The following is a 22,232-nucleotide window of genomic DNA, read 5'->3' as shown; positions in this document are numbered from 1 at the left end:
AAACAGGTCTGGTGGAGAGATCCAAGAATTCTGTTTTGGCTTGTCTACTGAAATGCCCAGTAGAGAAGAAACAAGTTTATGTATTATGAGGGCAACTCGGAGGAGAAATCAGGGATGAATAAAGATGGACCTTTGGGAGTCATCTGCTTACTAATGTCATTGAAAGCTACAGGGCTAGATGAGACGTCCTCGAAGATTATTTAGTAAACACAGATGAGCCTGGACTCCTAACTACTTTAGGAATGATGTGAACACTTCCTCTGTGAAGAAGAATCAACTCCTTTCTTAGGAGGGAGGCGTAGTCTATCAGCAACATAATTTCAGGAGAGCACCTTTCTCCCACCCTTTTTTTCTTGGCTGCTGAGGGAAGGGAAAATTATCACATGCTGGTGGTAGTGGTGGTGGCGGGGGTGATAACAGAACCGATTTTTCCTCTGAATTAATTAAATCTCTGCTGTTCACATCCATGTTACCCCTTCTAGGACACCATCTACACCTCATCTGATGGAAATTTTGATATGAGGAAATGATGAGCTGGGGTAGGGGTAGGTTGGGTAGAATTAAATTCCAAAGCACCAAAAAGAATTTTCACTGCAAAAGGACTGCAGGTGATTCCCAAAGGCAATACTTTGCATACTGATTAAGTAATCATGACCTATTTAGCTTGATTTATAATGAAAAGAAAGTCTATGATATGTTAATGAAAGTTCTTGGCATATTTTCATCTGTGGTAGGATTCCAACTGGAATAGGACCAGAAGAGTAGGAATAATTACATAGCAGACTGAAATTATCTCCTGTACAGAAAGATAACTATACAGTAGCAGGTCGAGAGATCATCTGTGTATGGAACTTGTTGTTACCGTTTTCATGTCATAGTTTTTAATGTGCCTTGATTTGAGAGAATCTAAAAACACACATAAAAAACTCCCCCATCCTTCTTTTTCTTTTTTCTCTCTCTCACTCTTTTTCCCTCCCTCCCTCCCTCCCTCCCTCCCTCCCTCCCTCCCTCCCTCCCTCCCTCCCTCCCTCCCTCCCTCCCTCCCTTCCTTCCTTCCTTCCTTCCTTCCTTCCTTCCTTCCTTCCTTCCTTCCTTCCTTCCTTCCTTCCTTCCTTCCTTCCTTCCTTCCTTCCTTCCTTCCTTTCTTTCTTCCTTCCTCTCTCTCTCTCTTTTTGTTGTTGTTCTCTGCTGCTTCAAAGAGGAGTCACAGGGCAGGTAGGTGGCTTTGGGGTAGGGGTCACACTGGAGGAGACACTGAATTTCTTCCGTAGATAAAAGGAGCGGGAATTCAGAAATGCAGCATTGGGATGGGCCATTCAAACTGATGAGGTTCATTTTAGTGAGTGTTCGACCTTTGCTAACCCGTGAAACTCTCCTACTAATAACCCTCCCTGAGTTGTGTCACATACCAAATGGTAGGTCTACAAGTGGAGAAAGCTTTTGGAAAGGAATTTAAACCATTTTTGGAAAGCTTAGTAACTTCATCTTACGTAAAGAGGAGTAAAACTCTTAACATTCAGCATTTTAAAAAATGCACAGTGCTTGAAAATGGAAGTTTAGTTTATGATTTATTTACTCTTTGATTTTGTGCTTATATGACTTCCAGACCATTATAATCAGTAGTGATTATTATCTCTTCGTATGAGAATCCTGTTGTAACACTGCTGAGTTCAGAAGTGCCCGTAAAATTAAAGACCTAATTTAAAAAGATGCACACAGCAATTCTTCCCCACAGTTGCCCATTCTTCTTAATCTTCCTGCTTTCATCCTATCATACAAGGCAGGAAATAGCTGCTGCTTTTCTAGATTCAGTTGTAATTCTGTGTCTTGATAACATGTGCAGAGAAACTGCAGAAGGAAATAAGCCTGAATATTTTTTGTACTTTTTGGTGAAATGCTGCATATGCAACCATTAAAGTAATAATCTCTTTTAAATACCATAATAGAATGTATATTTGTGCCATAAAATATCTTCTTGCAAAAAAGACTGTTGAAGTTTTTAATTCTTTCTTCTATTTGTGTGGAAAGATGCTTTAATTCAAAATATTTTAGAAGATGACATGCTTTCTCCTCTTGATTTTCAAATTAGTAAGACATGATAGCAAGAGGAACAGCATGAAAAATCTACAGAATGCATTTTATTTGCCTTGCAGAGACCCTTACCTCTCACTACTTGTCAGTATGACAGCTAACCTGCCCTGGCTACTGAATGGTGCCCATTCCTTAAAGAAGATGTGATATATGCATATCACATTACATATATATGTATATGTATGTATATATATATGTTGCATGTGCATATATAGTATATATGTAATATATATGTATATATGATGGAATATTATTCAGCTATGAGAAAGGACATCTCTGTGGCAATATGGATGGACCTTGAGGGCATTATGCTAAGTGAAATAAATCAGACAGAGAAGGACAGATACTGTGTTGTATCACATGTGGGTTCTAAGAAAAAGTCAAACTCTTGTAAACAGAGAGTAGAAGGGTGGTTGCTGGGGGCTGGGGGTTGGGAGAAATAGGGAGTGGTTGGTAAAAGTGCAAACTTTCAGTTATAAGATGAATAAAGCCTGAGGATCTAACATAAAATATGGTGACAACAGTTGATGACACTGTATTGTATAATTAAAATTTGCCAAGAAAGAGGAACATCAGTGTTCTCACCAAATATATATATATATATATATACACATAAATCTGTGAGGTGATGGATGTATTAATTAACTAGATGGGAAGAATCCTTTCACAGTGTTTACTATACATATATCAAATCAGCATGATGTTCACTTAAAATATCTTACAATTTTATTTGTCAATTATTCCTCAATGAAGCTAAAAAAAAAAAGTATCCATTCCAGCCAAACTGAATCTCTGAGAAGTAAAACCTATTTTCCTGTTGACTTGCAGTGAAAAATAGGAAGTTCTTTTTTTCAAAACAAAAACATTTCCCAGTAAGTAGTCTTCAGTGAGTAAATGCATATAAAGTATTCAGTCAATGTGAACTGCTGTTTGCTGTCACGGTTACTCCTTTGACAAAGACGGTTCTTCAGCACTGGACCAGTGTTGGCCTTGGTGGGAAGTGCAGGTCCCGATGAAGCTGCCATTTGCTGGGATCGCTTTAGAGCACACAAGGATGGATTTCCTTCCGTGCACCTGAGGGCCTCCATCACGCCCCTCCAGAGTTAGAAATGTCACTCTGGAGAGTCCTGACTTTGCTGAAGTCTCAGAATCAAACTGGACTCTGTTATCTTCTTCTGGCCTCATGGGGCTCTTGCTCTGGTTCATTCAGGCACTGGGGATACAATGATGGTGAACAAGATGTGAACTCTGCCTTAATCAGGCGGGTTACAGAACAGATGCAAAAACTAATTGCAACACAGGAGAAATGTTTGCAAAAAGCTGTACCAAGGGGGTTGTGAGGAACACTGAGGAGATGCACGTAACACAGACTTCTTGAAGCATATGTACTCCCAATTTTCGTGCCTCCTGATGGACAACAGCCTGAGGATATCTTGACTTTTGACTTTTATTTCAGGAAAATGCATTAGTCTCCTATTTTATAAATTACGTAGGTCATCAGTGGTGTAACATATTTAACTGAAAGTAAGAGATACTAGTAATCTAAAATGCTAAGTACCATTTCCATTTAAATTATAAGGTTGTCAAGTCATTTAGAAGATTGGTATTTAAGTTTTTCATTATTTGGATATTGTTGAAGATAATTTTATAAAGTTGAAAACAGTTCTAAGTATTTTTAGTACAGATGCTGTACAAAATTCCATGGCAACAATAACTCCTTTATTGTTAAAGGGAGTAAAATGCAAATACTCCAACATCCTTAGAGGCTATCGTGGCCTGACCCGGCTCATGGGGTCCCTGGTTACTTTTTTCTGGGCAATCACCTCCTCATGTATAACCCTCTCTCATTGCCTACCCCCTCGAAATCTCTTTCCCTCAGTTATTGGTCTCTATATAATGTATATATACAATGACTATTCATTGATTTCAAGAAATATGGTGGCTAACTTAGGGAAGAGGTGTAAAAACATGGGTAAGAATGTGCATCTTAGAATTCTTGAAATACAATACTGTTATTTCTTTCCATAATCACTGCTGCTATAGCCAGTTGACTGAACTCATCCTCAAATGTCTATTTTTTCCTGGGCAGCAAGATACTCTGATAGAAGGTAGGCACGCTGGTCCTGGCTTTAAAGAGCCACAACTCTTCTGAGCCTTAGCTCAATCATCTGTCATTTGAAGGAACTAAGTTCTAGTGTCTTTCAGATTTAACATTATATAATTCTCAGAAATAAAGAGTTGGTCCTAAAAATCTCCCTTTAACTCTCCGTTGAATTATCCATGTGGTTGAATGTTAACTTCAAAGTTTCACATAGATATAAAGTCGCACTTTTCACAGTGAGGACATAAATGTCACTAAAACATCACTAAAGTAGTCAGATGTCTGTATACACCCACCACACATTTTGATATAGAAGTGTGTTTAAAATACAATGTAGCTAACACTTACTGCTCCCTAAGTCTCTAGCTATTTTTAAATTAAACCATTGAATTCAGAAAGTGCTCACAAGTCACCTCTTCTCAAAATCAAAGCATTCTCAAATACATAAACTACATGGAACAGTTCACAGAAAATCAAATATTTGTTCTGATTGTAAGAAATTGCTGAAGAAATGCACGACCAACACAAGAAGGGATTTTCTAACTAGTACCCAGCTTCCAAGTCACACAGAGGCCACGGAAATTGTGAAATATTTCTTTACTTTTCCTTTGTCACCTCTCAAGCCTTACAGAGTTGGTGCGGGTTGGTGCCAATGGACTTGCCTCCCTCCTCATTCCTCGATTCCCATTTCTACCCTTTCCGTCCCCGCCAGAGCCCAGCCCTATTCTATTGACACCCATTGACCAAAAGCCCCTGAGACCTCAGCCCTGACTGGTCAGGGAAGGGTGGCTTTTACAGTCTTCCTAAGGATGCAGGCTTAGGTCTTTTTAATTCTTCAAAGTGGAGCATTAACAACAAAACCTTTTTACTGCCAAATGAGATAGGATCACGGAGCAGAACCTCAAGGCAGAGGTCTTACTGCAGTATGAGGCCTGGCACAGTTGAGGAGGCACAGTTTTCAGCAACAGTTGAGGAGGCCGGAGTGACTGGAGCAGGGTGGGCAAGTAGGAAGAGGGGATGAGAGAGGGGTTAGTGAACCAGCTTGTGTGGGATCACCCTTAAGGTCTGTCGCGTGGACTTTTGACTTTTACTCCAAGGGCAGTGAGGAGCGGTGCAGGGGTGTGCCGCAGGAGTGGAATGCTCTGACTCCATGTTTTAATTGATCACTCTGGCTGCCCTGTTGAGAAGGGACTGTAGGGAGAGAAGGGTAGAGGTTGGGGGATTAGTTTGGAGACTGTTCATGGAGCCGGGGTGAATGATGATGGTGGATTGAACCAAGGTAGAATGCGTGGAGGTGCTGAGAATGTGTGATACCACATACATGCAAGTTATTCTAGGTCTATTTTGAAGGTTGAACCAACAGGTCTCTTGACGAATTGGTTATGGAGTGTGAAAGGTGCAGAGGGAACAAAGAAGATACTAAGTCTCCTATTTTGTGTATTTACTGTGTTATTCTGTTTCCTTACCAATATGCATGAGGAACTTATGCATAGAAAAAGGTTTTCCTCAGTATTTTTCAGAATTGTAATGTGAGTAGAAAGAGCCCTAAATTCCAGTCCATAGTGCAAGAACATGTTTCATCTGCACTTTGTACTGTTTTCTTCTATTCCATTGTGTACAGATTCCATGTTTTAGATGTATTTTTCATAGGTCTGACTTCACGGCCCCATTCCTACTTTGTGAAAACTTTGTCGGCATCCTAAAAATATAATACTAGATTAGGAAGTCCACTTTTTCCTTTATTTATTTGTAAATAAATCCTTTTCTTTCTAAGGCTAAAGCCACTGCCTTTAAATCTTTCTTTTAAAGACTATTTCTAAGCCTCATCAATGCAGGCATTCAGGACGCTGCTTTAGGACCGTTTTGTAGCATGTTTCATCTGAAGAATTTTCAGCACAGGCACTTTCAAGATCATCCCTCAGTAAAATTTTGTAATAATGACTGATATTTTACTGTAACCACCTTATCACTGCTAACAAGTTTGGTATTAATATTTTATTTCATGTGTAAACTAAAATTCCATGGTTTCACATGATCAAACTGTCTTTTGCCCATGATTAAAAACTAAAATCATGTAGCAAAATGTAAAAATAAAACTATAGTTTGAATAGGCTGATATTCTTGTGCCATCAAGGAAAATGACAGGAGGCAAACACCATAAAAGCTGTTCCTGCCATTTGCCGTCTATCTTCTTGCTTCTCATTTCCTGCTTGACCCAGAGCCATCTGGGGCCTCCCTGCCCATCCTACCCACACAACTCTCTCCAGAGACACAAATTATCTCCTAGTGTCCAGATAAATGTTTGGCATTTACTCCCCTTGGTCTTTCCATATAGGAAATGTCTGTTTAGTAAATGAGTATTTGGTTTGGTTTTATGACCTAAACACTATGTGATTTTTACATTTCCTGAAAAGCAGGCAGTGTGTAAATAAATAACATGTGGTGCTGACAATATTATGGACTCATTCCTTCCTGCTAACAAAAAGAATAGAATAGAATACCATATTGATAAAGTGATTTCAGCACCAAGGAAGACCAAGGGGCATGTTTTAAAGCATGTCCTTTGGGTCTGAGTGTAATTTAGGACTAGATGACTTGTGGGAGATGGAAGGGATGAAGGGATACGGGAAGTTCCTACACAACTCATTTCAGATGATATAAAGTCTCCTCAGAGATGCCATATACATGCAAGTATTCTAGGCTAAACAGGTAGCCTTGGAGAAACTTAACCTGGGAGCAGCATATATTGAAAGACGATGATATATACATTGTAAGAATTACTTTGTGTTTAAAAAAAAATCTATAGAAACTTTTGTTTTCAGTTTTGAGAATGACATATAGCACTTAAGGTGTACTGTATATGACTTGACTTACATATGTTGTGAAATGCTGGGCAAAAATTTTGCCGATTTCTTTTTATTCCCTCAGATTAGGTGCCTTTTGTTTCCTACTTAGTTAAATAAGTCTTAGCAATTTCTCAGCTAATTGCCATCCTTCCCGTTACCATGCTTAAAACCTTAGGCTGGTCTTTCTGTCTTCATCTATCTGTCATTTATAACTTCCTGTCAAGTTTGTCCTGTCCATCTCTAATTCACCACACTTTTCTCTGTTCTTACTGCCACTTCTCCCAATTCAGAGCCACAGAAGAGCATCCTCTGATCATACATTCATTCATCTAGTATTTATTGAGTTTCTCCCATATCCCTCTGCCACACACTGGGGACACAAAGATGAATGGCTTCCTGGTCTTCAAGGAATCAGTCTAGTGGAGAGACATAAGCTTATGAATGGATATTGAAGTTCCTAAAACTGTTTTGAAATAAGTCATTATATTAAGATTTTGTGCCCTTCTCATTCCCAGGAGTAAGCATTAGAAAAATAAGTTAAATACTAGTTATATTTTGCCTTTTTCTGGTTAATTTTACCCACATTGACAGTAATAATCTTAAAATTCCCTTTGAAGTACACATTCTCGAATTTCTGTCTCACCTTTATGGGTAAAATTGTATTATTTCCAGAATATCTTGCCTGGCTTTAGCACATCTGCATATCAATAGGCGTTTGGAGGTGGAAAGAAGGCTTTAGTGCATTTGCATCATTCCTCAGGGGTGGAGAGAAATTCATCTCTGTATCAACTGGGCAACAGAGGGCTTATCTGTACCTGCGAGGTGAGGGGAGTGTCGGTTTTGCTTCTGCTGGAGCAGGAAAGAAGTTTGGAGCAGGAAAGGACCGGGATAACAGTTTGTAAGCAGTAAACAAATATTTAAACTTTATTTCTCCCTTTGACTGATTTCGGCTTTAGAGGTATTTTGCCCCGGGATTTCCTCTCCCCAGACCTACACCTTTAATGGCTATAGAGCTTTCATTGCCAGTGTCTCTTGGTAGAGTTAATACACTTATTTAAGAATAGCTCTTTACTTTTAGAGCAGTTCCACTATTTGTGATTAAAAACCCAATCTGCACATTCAAATCTGTACTTGTATATGTACATTTTTCCTGAATTCAGATGTAATGGTCTAACTATCCATCTGATGAGTGGCCACCAACCAGTCATCCCCAAACAATGAATAGAAGTAATTACTTCTGTAGATCTTTTTTTTTCCTAAATACACTTAGGAATTTTCAAAGTAAGAGAGAAGAACAGTGAATGTTCTGTGGGCAGTCATGATATGTAAACTGCATTACAATTGTTCCTTTTTACCTCTAGCTACAAGAAAACACATGAAACTCTGAGTCACGCTGGGCAGAAGGCAACTGCAGCTTTCAGCAACGTTGGGACGGCCATCAGCAAGAAGTTTGGGGACATGAGGTACTATGGGCAAGAACTCTGGTAACTGTGCTCAGCCCTTGGCTTTCTGGGAGAAGGGGAGCATTATCTATCAGCTTGTCTTCCTTACATGTTGGAGGTTTCTACTGGGTTACATTTTATGTGGTTGGTAGTGATGGGTGACTGAGATAAATTTTTATATTTGGATGTTTGCTGCCTGAAGGTCAGCTTGGTAGGCCTGGGCCCAATGATGTCATTTCCGCTAGGACCCAACCGAGTAAGAATAGAATAAACAGTGCCTTTTATCACTAGTAATGGGGAGGATTTCAAAAGAATGCAATACATAACTGAATTTTAATCATTGTAATTTAAACAATATATTAAAATATGCAGTGGAATATGCTTTGATAAACTAGATTACATTTTAGTATACATCCATTTAGTCTGTTTTTTCTATGCTAAATAGATACATATTTATTCTTTTATTCCCAAAAGGTACCATATGGTATATACTCCCGATAATTTTTTTTCTTTACTTGGGCAATATATTGTGAATATGTTGATAAATGTTTATTACATGTTCATTTTTAGTGACTTTAATATTTTCTAGCATATAGCTGTAACAAATTTTAAACAAGGTCCCTTGCACATATTGCTTATTTTCAGTATTCACTATTATGTAAAACTAGGGTGAACATCATAATTTTGAACTAAGAACCAAATGTCCTCACTATAGTTACTAGCAAAACAATGCAATATTGACCATTTTTATTTTTGTATTTCATTCTAGGAAGTTTTCTTATACAGTCATTATTCTCATATTTTTTGCTTATTTAAATACCTATTGTAGTTTATTTTGAATTTGGCTGATATACTTAGATTTTTCTTCATAGACCAATTTTACTTTTCTCTCTAGAAATCAAATTCATTTTTAAAAAACGTTTCAAGGCTATTTTAAATTCCTTCTTTAAAAAAATCTGTGCATTAAAAGTTATTTTTTGACTTCAAAAATTGCTGGATTGTGCCCAATCATGCACCATCTTAACAACTTGGCATTCATGAAACTAGAGTTAAGTGTACATGAATCTGAGTACCTTGTTTTATCTTCATATTTCTAATAATGCAATTATGAAAGGCAATTGAAATTCTTCAGAGACCACATGTGACAAATAGGTAAACCTTCTGGATTATTATTGAACCCTAATTTTATTACAAATAAAGTTTGTAGTCATTTTAATGGCACTAAAACATTTATGTAAACTAATTAAATAATCCCTTTAAATAAGAAATACCCTATTCCTTATTATATCCAATAAAATATATTTTGTTCCCCATTGACTTAGTTGAAACCTTTCACTCGAACACTGGGGGCTCAGTGTAATGCTAGCATGCTGTTTCTCCAACTTTGGGGACTTGAAAAACACCTCTGAAGCTTGTTTAAAATCTGTATTTCCAGATTCCTCCTCTCTGAGATTGTGCCTCTGTAGGTCCTGAGTGGAATCTAGGAATCTGCATTTGTAACCAGCTCCCAGGTGATTCTACTTCAGGTGGTCAGGTTATGAGGACAGATGTAGTAGCTCACCTGGGTGTTCTCAGTTACAAAACAGGGATAAAAGGTAACAACAACCATCTGGTTGATATAAAAGTAGCAGAAAAGAGCCTGCCATGTATTAAATACTGAATAAATGCTAGCTTTTATCTTTCCTAAGTGACTGAGTTACAAGGTGGCTGGCTGCACGTGATAGAAATTAGGGAAAGTCCGTTAGTGAGAATGCACTGTATTCCATAAAGTCTCCTCATTTTTCTAAGTGGAAAAGAATGAAGACTGTGTTTCACATATGCAATATGTTGACATATTCATGTTTATGCACTAATTGGATATAATATGAAGGTTGTGCTAACTTCTTTTCCTTCTGTATCAATGTGGCATTGTCTTAGCATAATGGATAACCCATTTCCCAAGAGTTCAAAACTTTTCATTAATTATTGCAATATATAGAGGATACAACACTTTCCTTCATAAACTGGCTAAAAATATTGGGAAGTGTAGCCTATGTTACTAGAGACTCACACATGGTCCTGTAACATTTTGTAGAGTTTGCAAAATTCAGACCTATATTTTCCTCAAACTATAACATCTCATGATATTTGTATATAAATGAAGATAAATCCCTGTGAAAGCAACAAGTTTTACAAAGAATTTTTGGTTTTAAATTATGCTGGAACAAGGAATATATGTAAGTCATATTTGAAAATTGCTTAAGTTTAATATAATAAATATTCTTATGTGAGGAAAATTTAGTAAGTTTTTATTCAAATTAACTCACCTATTTTAAAATAAAATGGGGAAATTAAAAAATTTTATTATAGACATTTTACTTTGAACCCCTTTTTGGCTTAAAAAGTACTGTATTCTATATTTTTGTTAGTTACATTACAATATTCTTTTGTGCATTCTGGGGACAAATTTTTGAACTTGTTTGAACCAACAAAATTCGATACCTTTCAGTTTTTCTATAAAATAATTTCAATACTTACAGGCTTTGAAAGCCTAGAATTTGGGCCTTTGAAAGCCTAGAATGAAAAGCATTGTTAAGATTTAATTTGTTTGTCTTATAAAAATAAGTAGTATTTCCCAAGCTAAGATTGCCATTTTATCCAGATCGTCATTAAGTGAAGTCCCCTTTGCTCAGGCATGGAATTGCTCTGTCTCCTTCTCCATTTTTAAAAGAACACTGTTAAAAGCTGCCTAACTGAAATGTCTCCTGTGAGGTTAAAATGGGTCACATTTATGAAAGCATGAAGAACTGCAAGCCGTTGGGATCATTTTTGTACCAATAATGACATCGTCTTGGAAACTTCTCGGTGAATTTGTTCAAACTGCATGTGATGATGTAGTGGAAATAGAAATCTTTGGAGAGGCATATAATTTTATTTGAGAGTCCAATCCTCTCTCTATCCAAGAGAACAGTAGTTCCATGCACAACTTACAGCAGGTTGGTAAAGTGATTGTTACCACACATTAAAAAGTCGGTACACTCAGAAAAAGTCATGAGTGGAGTCACCTCATCCTTGATTCCAGGCACTTGTAAAAGGGAACAGCGGGCAGTGTGGTCATGGCTTTGCATCCTGATACGCTAACTGTGCTCCTGCTCTTCTCTCCTGTGCTGCCCGGGCTGCAGATCTCACTCCATCGGGTAAGCGCTGCCCACGGGCCCTGCTGGCCCCCTGGCCGCTCCCTTCCTTCCCAGAGCCCCCTGCTGCTTTCACACTGTGGGGGTGCCTCTGCCAAAAACTAGATCTCTTTTCCTGAGAGTAGAGGGCGCCTAATGCATTTGATTTTATTTAAGCACGTATTTATTTCATTTCTGAATCATTTACTCCCATTTCACTTGCTGAGCAATCCCTTCGGAATCCCTTTTCTGTATCATTCGTCCCCATATAGGCAGAGTTCCTTAGAACTGAAAGAAGGGAAAAAGAAAGTGGAAATGGAGAGTCGTGTATTTTCATGAAATGTTTAGAAAGTAAAGTGGAGAGCAGAAAATTATTTTCTCTAGATTGTCATGTTTTTCTGAATGTCTTGTAACTGTTGCTCATACGGAGGAGTCACCTTCAACTTCCTGTACCTTCTGAGGTTGAAAAGAAGAAAGGTTTTCGGAAGAGCACGTCTGTGGGGAAATAACGCAGTTGTCAGCCCCAGAGCCCCAGTCCTCTGAATTAAGCCGCCTTTTAGCTGGAATCTTCACTGTATATATTTTTTTTTGAAAATTTTTCCCTAGGAAAACTGTATTTAAAGAGATGAATAGACTGATAATGCCGACAGACTTCTTTTAGAAACCGTTTTTTAATGTATTTTCTGAGGAAATGCTTTGCCTGTAGTTTCTAAGGTGAATGTCTAGGGTCTGCCGTAAGTATGACCCGCATTTCTTTGTCCTCTCCTTCCTCAGTTTTAGTAAAGTGCTGCCCATACCAGTGACCTCAGGGGATGCTGCTAGGCAAGGGTGACCTACCTGCTAGCTTCTTGGGAGTTCAGAATGCCAGGATGGGGAAAATGGACCCCACTCTGCTTCCTCCCTCCATGCAGCGTTATTTCTGAGTGTAACTCACACAGAAGTAACAGGCAGGCAGCCTGAGGGAAGAGGAGTCAGCTGCCTAAAGGATTAACAGGGTGAGAAGGCTGAAGCTCTTGGAATTCTCAGAGATGTTGGTGTTCCTATCCGATGTACTAGAATGGATGCAGAAGTCCCTGCTGCCATGGTGGAGTGTGTGAATTGTTTGCCTGGCATATTTCCTTGAATATCGTATGTGAACTGCATACATACCTCTGGAGAGTTTCTCTGCAGTAGAATGATAAGCTTTTACCTACCTGGGTGCTGCCCTGCCTGTCCTACTGAACAGAAGGGAAGACAGAGGGAGTTGGGCTGGAGAGGATGGCCAAGCTACTGGGCTGACCTGTGGGTCATGCTGTGCAGGTCAGACATTCTCATCAGATTTCCTGGCCTACAGGAAACCTACAAGAAGCAAAATAATGTGTACCCATGTGGACCATCTACTCTTCCTTTATATGCTTGGAAGCGACTGTGGCCCAACCTACCCAATAAAAACAAGTGTCATCTTGGTGGGGTGAGCAGGGAAGACTTCAGACAGTTGACATTGCTGTTTTAGAACTCTGAATGGGGAGTTTCTCATGTACTGACATTGTGCTGTCTTCTTTTTTTCTTTCTTTTTTCCTTTAATCTGCTTTTGCCCTGAAGCTACTCCATTCGCCATTCCATAAGTATGCCTGCTATGAGGTAATGTGTGTCAATTATTTTACATAATGTTAATGCAGATTGTGTATGAAGCGTTACTCTCTTGATACTTAATTTTGTTTTTTCCCCTTTTATATGAAAGGAAGTGCCGTGACCAGCCTTAATCTGTTTTCTGATGGCCTTTGGGAGAAAAGGCTGACAATTCTACAGAATATGGTGTAATGGGTTTGGGCCTTTGACCAGACACACTGACTTAAATCCCAGCTCTCCCAGCTCATGGGACCTGAGACAGGTTTCTTAAATCTGACTTAATCTCCATGCTCTTCTCCGTATATTAGGAGACAGAAGACCTATCCCATATGGTTGACATGAGATGTGAACAAAGTAACCTGTGTAAAGCAGTAACATAAGGCCTGGAACATTCCGAGCATACTTACAAAAGTGGAAATATATTTCTTATTTCAGTAGAATTAAGTGCAAGCCTGGGAGAAAGTTTCAAAGAAAGAATAGGAGACTAAGGGGGTTACAGTTCTAGAAAGGATACCATTAGGATTTTTTAAAGGTAGATATTAAGGTGAGGTGCCTAATGAACAAAGAAATGTCATTAAAATTACTGGCTGGATAAAAACTTCTGAGAAAGACATTCCCCATTCAAGCTTGCATAGCTTAGTGATAACAATCAGATAAAATCACATGAATAGTAATCACGTATAGAGGAATGAGTGTTAGATTGGGAATCAGAAGATGCCGGTTGTAGCCCAGCTCTGCGAAGAATGAACTTTGCAGCCTTGGGAAAATCACTTCAGTGATACCCATTTCATCAGATTTAAAATAAGAGGCTGGAAGCAGATGACCTGCTCTTCTCGCTGTGCTTGCCTTGGGTTGCTATGGAGGTAGGGGAAAAGTCAGCCCCGGGGCCCTCCCCACTTCAGTTAGAACTGTGCCCCTTCTGCTTCCTTGCTATTACCTAGTGTGGTATGAGTATGTTACAGAGGGGTTCTGTTACTCTGCATAGTCTGAGACCACTGAAGACAGATGCTTTCCAGTGTCACTGGCAGTGCTAAAAGTTTGTAGTTGTGTATGAAATCTGAGTAAACGGTTTCTCCCTGTTCTCCAGCATGTATTCTAGGGTAATTTAGAGGAATGTCTGCTTTATTATGTCTGATGATGTGACTTCTACTCTGGGGTTATTGGTCACTTTGGAAATTTAACTGCAGTATTTCATTTCCCTAATTTGGTGGTAAACAGAAGCACACATCCAAGCTTGTTTGGTCCATCTTTGGATGACTTGCTCTCTCTGCATAAGAACACTCAAACGGAGTAGTGTAGCCTGTGGCTCTGAGCTCCTTTACCTGTAAGCTTTTAAGGGTGGGTGTCCAAGGAAGGTTTGCCAAATATTGACATGGTTTTGGTCTGTGAACAGGAATCAGTCGTCTATTGGCTTATGGGTCTTCAAGTGCAATTCTCATGAGCTTGCCTAAAATTAACTTTTAAAAAATGATTTTACTCTTCTAACATGTACCCATGAACCCTTAGGCTGAACTGTCTGCCCATTGTAGTCCTGAGGATGTGGTCACTGAGGATGTCAGGCAGTCATGTGTGCAGGCTTGGCCAAATAAAACCTACAATGGAAGCAAGGTGCCAATAAGTGCATCCTTTTGATTCATTCAATTATAATGTAGTATTTCATCATGAAACAGAGGTGTGGTGTAGGATTCCTCATAGGAATTTGACTCATGTTTGACGCATATACAAGGCATGATGCCATACTTGGGCCCTCTGAAATCATAATTGTTAATTCATACAGCTTGAATGAGAATGCATTTCTCACCATCTGGAGTGTCAGTCTGAGGAGGCAATCCCTCACAAAGCCAAATTGATTCAAAAACATACTTCCTCTTGAAAATATTGGAACCATGCTTCACCCCACAACATATAATGAGGCTCATATTTTACAGCCATTCTCCCTTATGATAATTCTCCAGGCTGTTCCCCTTATTTTTATTTCTTCTGCACTCAAGAGAGACTAACAAGTGGCATATCAAATATAGTAATATTCAGTTGAATTATTTGACCTGAAAATGGTGGCCATTGTTGCTGACAGCTGGAATGGATACAAGATTTAAGATACATTTTTACTTCAGTTCCTGTTTCTTTTGTTGAACTTGGTGATATCACTTTTAATGGTAATCATGTCATTAAATCATAATGTCATGTGGCCAATTCCAGTACAGGAAACAAAAAAGCACCAAATGGAGTATCTACTGCTTAAAGTAACAAGATGGTATATAGATTATTTAACACAATGAATGAGTCACACATAAAATGTCAATAGACTGCAGAGTGTCTGGTAAGAGAACAAAGTTATAGCCCCTCTGGGAGGAAAAATAACATGTGCTCATATCATAACACTGTTTTGATCAAGCATTAGACAAGTAATGGGTATATTTCAACTTGAAATAATGAGAACATTGACTTTCAGAAAGACCACTTTATGGAAATTGACAAAATGGTTACTTTTAAGGCATGGAAAAGGAAAAAAGTGTGAATATTTTTTTCCCCCTTGAGCTATTTATTTCTCGTCTCACATTCACTGAACCAAATAACTTTTAAAATTCCAAGTGGAGAAGCTCAAACATGACATTCTTCAGGTAGACTTTCCATCGTTTCCAAAAAACGAGGTGGGAAAAGGAGCATTGTGCTAGAAACAGTTAATTAGTAAATGAAAGACTAAGCTCTCTCTCCTTCACTCGCTGGAAATGATTTACAGTGCGCTAGAGGATGACTACAGTTACATCACTACCAAGTTTATTAGTATTTATCCTACAGTTACTATTTATTCTACAATTGAGTATCTGACTATGGTACTTAGCAGAATTCCCTGTCAGGTTCAGGTTATGGTTTCTGGATCTAACGTAGCAGAAGTGAAATACGTTTCACGACATGGTTGGAGTAGGTGGCAAACTGGCAGCACTGGTGCAGAGATGACGTTTACAAATAAGAGCACAAAACCCCACAGCGTGGTTGCTGAGACAGCCAGGTCTTCAGAGCTGACCTCTCTTTTTTTTGTTGTTATTTTAGGAATTCTCCTACTTTCAAATCATTTGAGGAGAGGGTTGAGACAACTGTCACAAGCCTTAAGGTACAGATGACATGAATTTTGTGTCATTAGGTCCATTGAATTGGGACAGCTTAGTCACCACTGCGGTTAGTTCCACAGGCAAGGCCACCTGCGTCCCCTGCAGCCAAGAAGGCAGATGAACAGAGACCGACCGTCCTTCACATTTAAATATAGTAATAAAAGTGGTATTGAATAGTGTTGCTGTCTCCTTTTAAAATTGTTTGCATAAACCATTTTGGGGGTGAATTGGTCATTAAAGGAAATTAGGGTCTATGTTCATCACTTTACTGGTTGGAACTCTTAATGCTATTCTCCAAAAAGTAGGTATATAAGAGCAGATTGCATGCGGGTAGGGTAAAGGATATGTGAATTCTGAATTTAGAGTGTGAGTGAAATTTAGTAACAGCCCAGTGCTCCTCTGGTTTGGATGTGACTAGCAAAAAGCAGCCTGCTCCATGTATTATACTACCATCCACTACCCATCATCCACCTAGTCTTGTTAAGTCAACTCATGCACTGAGCACAAAATAGTATCGTTTTCATGGAGGGGAAATAAAGCTGAGTCATAAAATGTATCATGTAATAATAATGCACTTGATCCTTGGGTTTAAACTGAAAATATGCCTGTTAACATGGTAGATGCTAAAAAATTTCATTGAATTTATTGTTTGGACATAGATAAGTTAATCTACAGAAAAAAAAGTAGAAAGAAAATTAGTCTTAAAATGTATAGAACTTTTAAAGCAGGAAAAATCATTGAAACTACTAAGATTTTTTTTTTAAGATACCACCTGAACAATGACTTAATTACTTCTTGATGTCATTGGTACCATTATCACTATTTTGCATATAATCCATTTTGTATGTTCCTATTACTAGAAAAATTAGGAATACATATGGTCTTTAACTAGATCCAGAGCAGATCTATGCACATGCTGGTTATGCAGGTGCCTCTGAATCTCGAGCACCATGCTCCTCTCACATGGGCCGTCTGCTGAGAGTCTGTGCGTAAGTCCTTTGCTAGAGGTCCCTGATGCTGTCACTGATTCTTACCTGGAGGATCTTTCCCCTTAGGGGAGGGTCTTTCACATAGTCTTCTACCTCTACTTTATGAGGCCTTTGATTAGGTTCTTATAGCCCAAGAGTAAATAATAGGTATTTTAACCCTTCTTTATATAGTGTATTTTCTGCATAGTTTACTTTTGTGTTCTAAATCTTCAACATTTCTATAACTTTCTTCAATTATGGATCTTGATATGCACAGGACAATGACTCATGAATCAGTAAGGAGGGGGAAATTCCTTGCAAGTCTATGTGCTGCATGTCCATTCACATACTACTTTAAGTTAATTTTTAAAACACCACTTAAAGGGATCGTATTAATATTTATGTTGTATTAGAAGCAGTGTTCTGTGAAGTGAGGTCCTCTCCATCTTCTCACACAATCTGACACACACCATGTGGCATTTGCATCCAATTGATTGGTCTTCTTTTATACCCAATTCTGGTGATAGCTTGATTTTCCATGAAAAACTTCCAATTCATCATAACTGTACAAAATTTAGTTCTTTCTGCCTACATTCTTGTAATACATCAGTGTATTATTTGATGACATCTCAGCTAGTTTCACATGGAGACTCGAGTATAGTTCTGTTTCATCTAAAACAACAAACAAGCAAGCACGCAGACCCAGAGCCAGCTCTTGTAAAACCGTGTTTGGTATATTCTGCCATGTTCCAGTGAATCATGAATAGCTACATCCTTCCAACCACTGGCACCCAGGTCAAGCAGACCATATTTTAGTATTCACCTACTCTTTATTTTAGTATTCACCATACACATTGCATGGCCTGAATTAAAATCTTAATAGAAAAAGGTAAGATATTTTCTTTAGGGTCTATCAACCAGCTGTTTTATTATGAGAGATTAGGAAGCCCAACTTAGTAATTCAAATAATGTTATGCAAAGAATAATTGTAACTCTGGGGACAAATTCTTGGTCAGAAAAACCATGATGAAGGGAAGGGTCCAGGGGAAGTTCTCTGTTCACATCTTTGCTTAAGCAGTAGGATTTCTTTTATTCTACTCCCTTTTTTGCCAAATTGCTTTATTTAAAAATGGTTCCATCCTCCTTGATTTTTCTATTTTGACTTGAAGAAATCAAAAACTAGGAGAAAGAATGCAACAAAGCCCAGAAGGAAACATCAGTAACTGGGATTCACCTGATCCAATCCTGTGTGTGACTACTATTGCAGAAGGAAGTGCAAATAAAGAGGAGAATGGGAACTATTAGTAAAGTAGATCTACATTGAATTAATCTTGTTTCTCTTATGGAAGAAATAAAGTGAAAAATCATGTAGTTGAAAGAAACCCCCCACTTCTTCCTAGTGCTAAGACAAAAGAGTGGAGGAGGAATCCTTTTCTTTGGGCTGGAGGTCTGCAAACCAAGGCTGGTGGGCCAAATCTAGCTGGTGGCCTATTTTTGAATGGCCCATGAGCTCAGAGTGTATGTTTTTTAATGGCTGGCAATAAGTCAAAGGAAGAATGATACTTGATGATGTTTGAAAATTAAATGAGATTCACAATCAGTGTCCATACACACAGTCTTTTTGGAGCACAGCCTGGCTCAGTCACTTGTGCACTGTCTTTGGCTGCTTTCCACAACGGCTGCTTTAAGGATCTGTGACAGCGACTATGTGGTTCCCAAGCATAAAATATTTATTATCTGCCACTTTTCAGAACAAGTTTTCTGACCCCAAGCAGAGTGGAAACATTCAACTTAGTAATTGAACTCAAAGAGGCAGAGAAAGATGTTCTAATAATTGGAGAGAAGTGTTTGTTCTGCAGTGACTAGGCTGCCTTTAAACCCTCGTTCGGTTTTTTAAAGGATGAACCAGGCATCCCCTAGGGTGGGTTATGTTCCTATGAAAGGTTGCTTTGGTCACAGGAATAGGCAGTATTTTGGGAATTGCAACATTTTCTTTATACCTTTCTCTTCCTTGAAGTGTTTTTCCATGTTACTAATAGTTAAAGGAAGATAAATGTGACCATTAGTAAGACTTGCATTATGCATTTGGATCTTTAGATATTCTTTTGAAAGACTTTTTAATGACAGATTTTCAGAATACTTTAACCATATTAATTATAAATTGATTTTTTTTCCTGATTCTACTTGTATTAGCCAACAGCCAATACACAAAAAGGGAGCCTCGTAAAACATTGTAACTTTGCATTTTAAGGGTATTCCTCCTTATAAAGGCAACTGCTTACAAAGATGTGAAGAGACTAGTGCTTACAATTTAACTCTGAGACCAGAAGTCATGTTCAGTTGAGCAGCACTGCCTTTTCAAAAGATATTTGTCAGAAATCCAAATTGCCTTGCTTAATTCCAAGTAGAAAAATCTAAGTTAAAGTCATTTAAAGATGTTCATACATTTTTTAAATCAGGGAATTTATCTAAAATCCAGTTCTGTTTTCATTCCTACATCAGTTCTCTGGGTGAGTGGGTGGACAATGCAAATCCACGGATCTGGATATGCTCTTGAAGGGCCTGAGATTCTTAGAATGAGGAGAATAGAGAATTGCTGAAGTTGTACAGGATTGAAGTTTTCGACTCCCATTACAGAACCAAGTATGAATGACATCTGCTGCTCTGCTAAAGGAAATTAACTTCTCTGCAGCCTTTACTACATCTCCCTTCAAGAAAAGTACAATTGCTGGACTTGAAAGTTATCGATCTTACAAAAACAGTACAGAAATAATGAACTAATTGCATTTTTTTGTTTCAGACGAAAGTAGGCGGGACGAACCACGGCGGAGGCAGCTTTGAGGAGGTGCTCAGCTCCGCAGCCCAGGCCAGCGCGCAGAGCGCGGCGGGCGGCCCCCGGCGGGCCCAGGACGGGGAGCTGCAGTGCTAGGGCCGCCCGCGGCGCACACCCGGAGAGGAAGACCAAAATTCCACTGGGAAAAACCCAGGCCTTGACCTTGTTCTTCAAATGGCCTCACCCAAAGTTTAATGGAATGATTTCCATTTGTATTTGTGTTGATGATGGACCACTTGACCATCACACCTCATTGGCTGTCATCTTTTAAAATGCCCCCTCTTAAGCAGGTACATGGTTGGTCATAACCCTTATCTTTGTGTAATTCAAGATGTGTTTTCCCATCGTAGCTACTATTTGCTTTATTTGCTTAGACCCCTTTAAGATATGCATGTCTTTGAAGGCTAAGTGAACACCCCCTTTTAGTTTAGTGGGATCAAGGAGCTCTTTCTGACAGCCTCCAGCAATGGGTTGACCTGCTGCAAATTCCATCCAACTGCTTATAATCACTCTTAACTCTATCAATGTATGTTTATTTAAGCAATTAAAATAATGGATTTTAAATGATGACTTTGAATTCTTAATTTAAGTCTTCAGGGCTGTTGATGGCCTTAAAAGGCGGTAGCTGTAATTCTGGAGCTGCTCTTTTAAATCAACTTCTGTGAATTTGATGAACAGGAGAGTGGATATTATTTGAGTAATTAGAACCTCAGCTATCCCAGGATGGTAAAATAATCTCCAATTCTAAAACGCTCTGATCTACATAGAGTAGTTGTTAGCTCAGGCAGGTAAGGGATATCCCCTGAAAAGGGCGTTGCCAGAAAATGGGAGAAGCAGAGTTCTGCAACCTCTTCCAGTTTACAAATTGCCACATGAATGAGAAAAGCATCATATTAATACAGATTGTTGCAGTAACTTTTATAACGTCATCAGCTGCTCCTTCTAAATAAGGATGTACATTTGTTACTAGGTAGCAGAGATAAATTCTGTAGATACATTTTTTAAATGCACCCAGAGTAGACCTACTAACTTAAAAAAAACCAATTGAATATATATATTATCCTTATATATATTAGTATATTAAGAATTCATTTTTAAATTTCTAATTAAGCAGAAGTGGATATATGTGACATAGTGAAATAAAGTAAGTCTGAAAAATTCTGTTCACATTAATGGAGGACATTCCATACACCTAGCTGAAAATCAAGCTGGTTTAGGGCCACATAATCCCTGAGGCCTGAAGTCTTAGCAGAGGTCTTATGTGTAGGGCTATAAACTCGAACCAGGCTGGACAAAGAAGCCCTGCCTGTAGAAGCTTTGGCATTCTTCCTAATTATATTTCCTGCCTGTTGGTTGAAGCCAAACCCCATCCAGCTGGCCTGTGACTGTGTTGCTCGCCCACTGCTGTGTGCTGACACCCAGTCTCTCGGTGCCTAATCTGTTCTTACCTGGTGTTTTGAGAATAGTCACCTTTTGAAAACTCACAGCCGCCACCTTTTTGACCACATTCAGCACACTGCATTGTACTGGAAAAGCAGAGTCAGGTTGCTATAAACAAGTACCTTCATTCACCAACCAATTTCTGCACACAGTGATCTCAGCCTTACAGTCTGAAACATACTATTAAAATAGGATAAAAAAACAATCAAGAAAAATTAGTATTAATAGTGCAACGCTTCAAATATATTTCAGCTGTTTATTTTAAACCAGTTTTCAAAAATGCTAACTTTATCAGTTTTGTAGACTATATTCATGCCACCTTTACTAATTGAAAAGGTTATTATCATTCGGAGTGACATAATGGCCACTACATGAGTAGTCTTTTCTCACTTTGTCCTAAGATGTGTGTGAATAAGTCATATCACTCTTTAACTAAACGAATGAGTTGTTGGTAAGCGGTTAGTCTTAGCGTAGAGGTTTCATTTCCTCACTGCCTAATCACTCAAGAGCTGGCTATTTCTCACTGCAAATGTGCAAGATCATCGTGGCTTGACTGGCTCCTCACTTTCCCTATTATGTTCAGCTGGGCCCAGTTCACATAGTTTGATGTGTTCTGCAAGTGCTACAAGGTATTCACATAT

The 22,232-nt window shown here is 38.7% G+C and overlaps 1 protein-coding gene across 5 annotated transcripts in view; it reads left to right on the top strand.

The window, feature by feature from the left end:
- The window catches only part of TPD52L1 (TPD52 like 1), a 98,671-nt gene extending 77,956 nt beyond the window's left edge, over nt 1-20,715 (top strand). For 2 of the 5 annotated variants that reach the window (XM_036903896.2, XM_057489286.1), the window contains exons 4-8: nt 8,400-8,501; nt 11,642-11,656; nt 13,214-13,252; nt 16,292-16,352; nt 20,119-20,715. In XM_036903896.2, the coding sequence (XP_036759791.1) occupies nt 8,400-8,501; nt 11,642-11,656; nt 13,214-13,252; nt 16,292-16,352; nt 20,119-20,247 (346 nt within the window). In that variant the 3' untranslated portion in view covers nt 20,248-20,715. The remainder of the gene's footprint in view (nt 1-8,399; nt 8,502-11,641; nt 11,657-13,213; nt 13,253-16,291; nt 16,353-20,118) is intronic. The other 3 variants (XM_057489288.1, XM_057489289.1, XM_057489290.1) reach the window with 3 other exon arrangements.
- Nucleotides 20,716-22,232: the final 1,517 nt, after the last annotated feature.

The sequence above is a fragment of the Manis pentadactyla genome, chromosome 12 (genome assembly GCF_030020395.1).
Source record: "Manis pentadactyla isolate mManPen7 chromosome 12, mManPen7.hap1, whole genome shotgun sequence".
Lineage (NCBI taxonomy): Eukaryota > Metazoa > Chordata > Mammalia > Pholidota > Manidae > Manis > Manis pentadactyla.
Note: the sequence above shows the minus strand (reverse complement) of the source record. Positions and strands in the feature narration are given on the sequence as shown.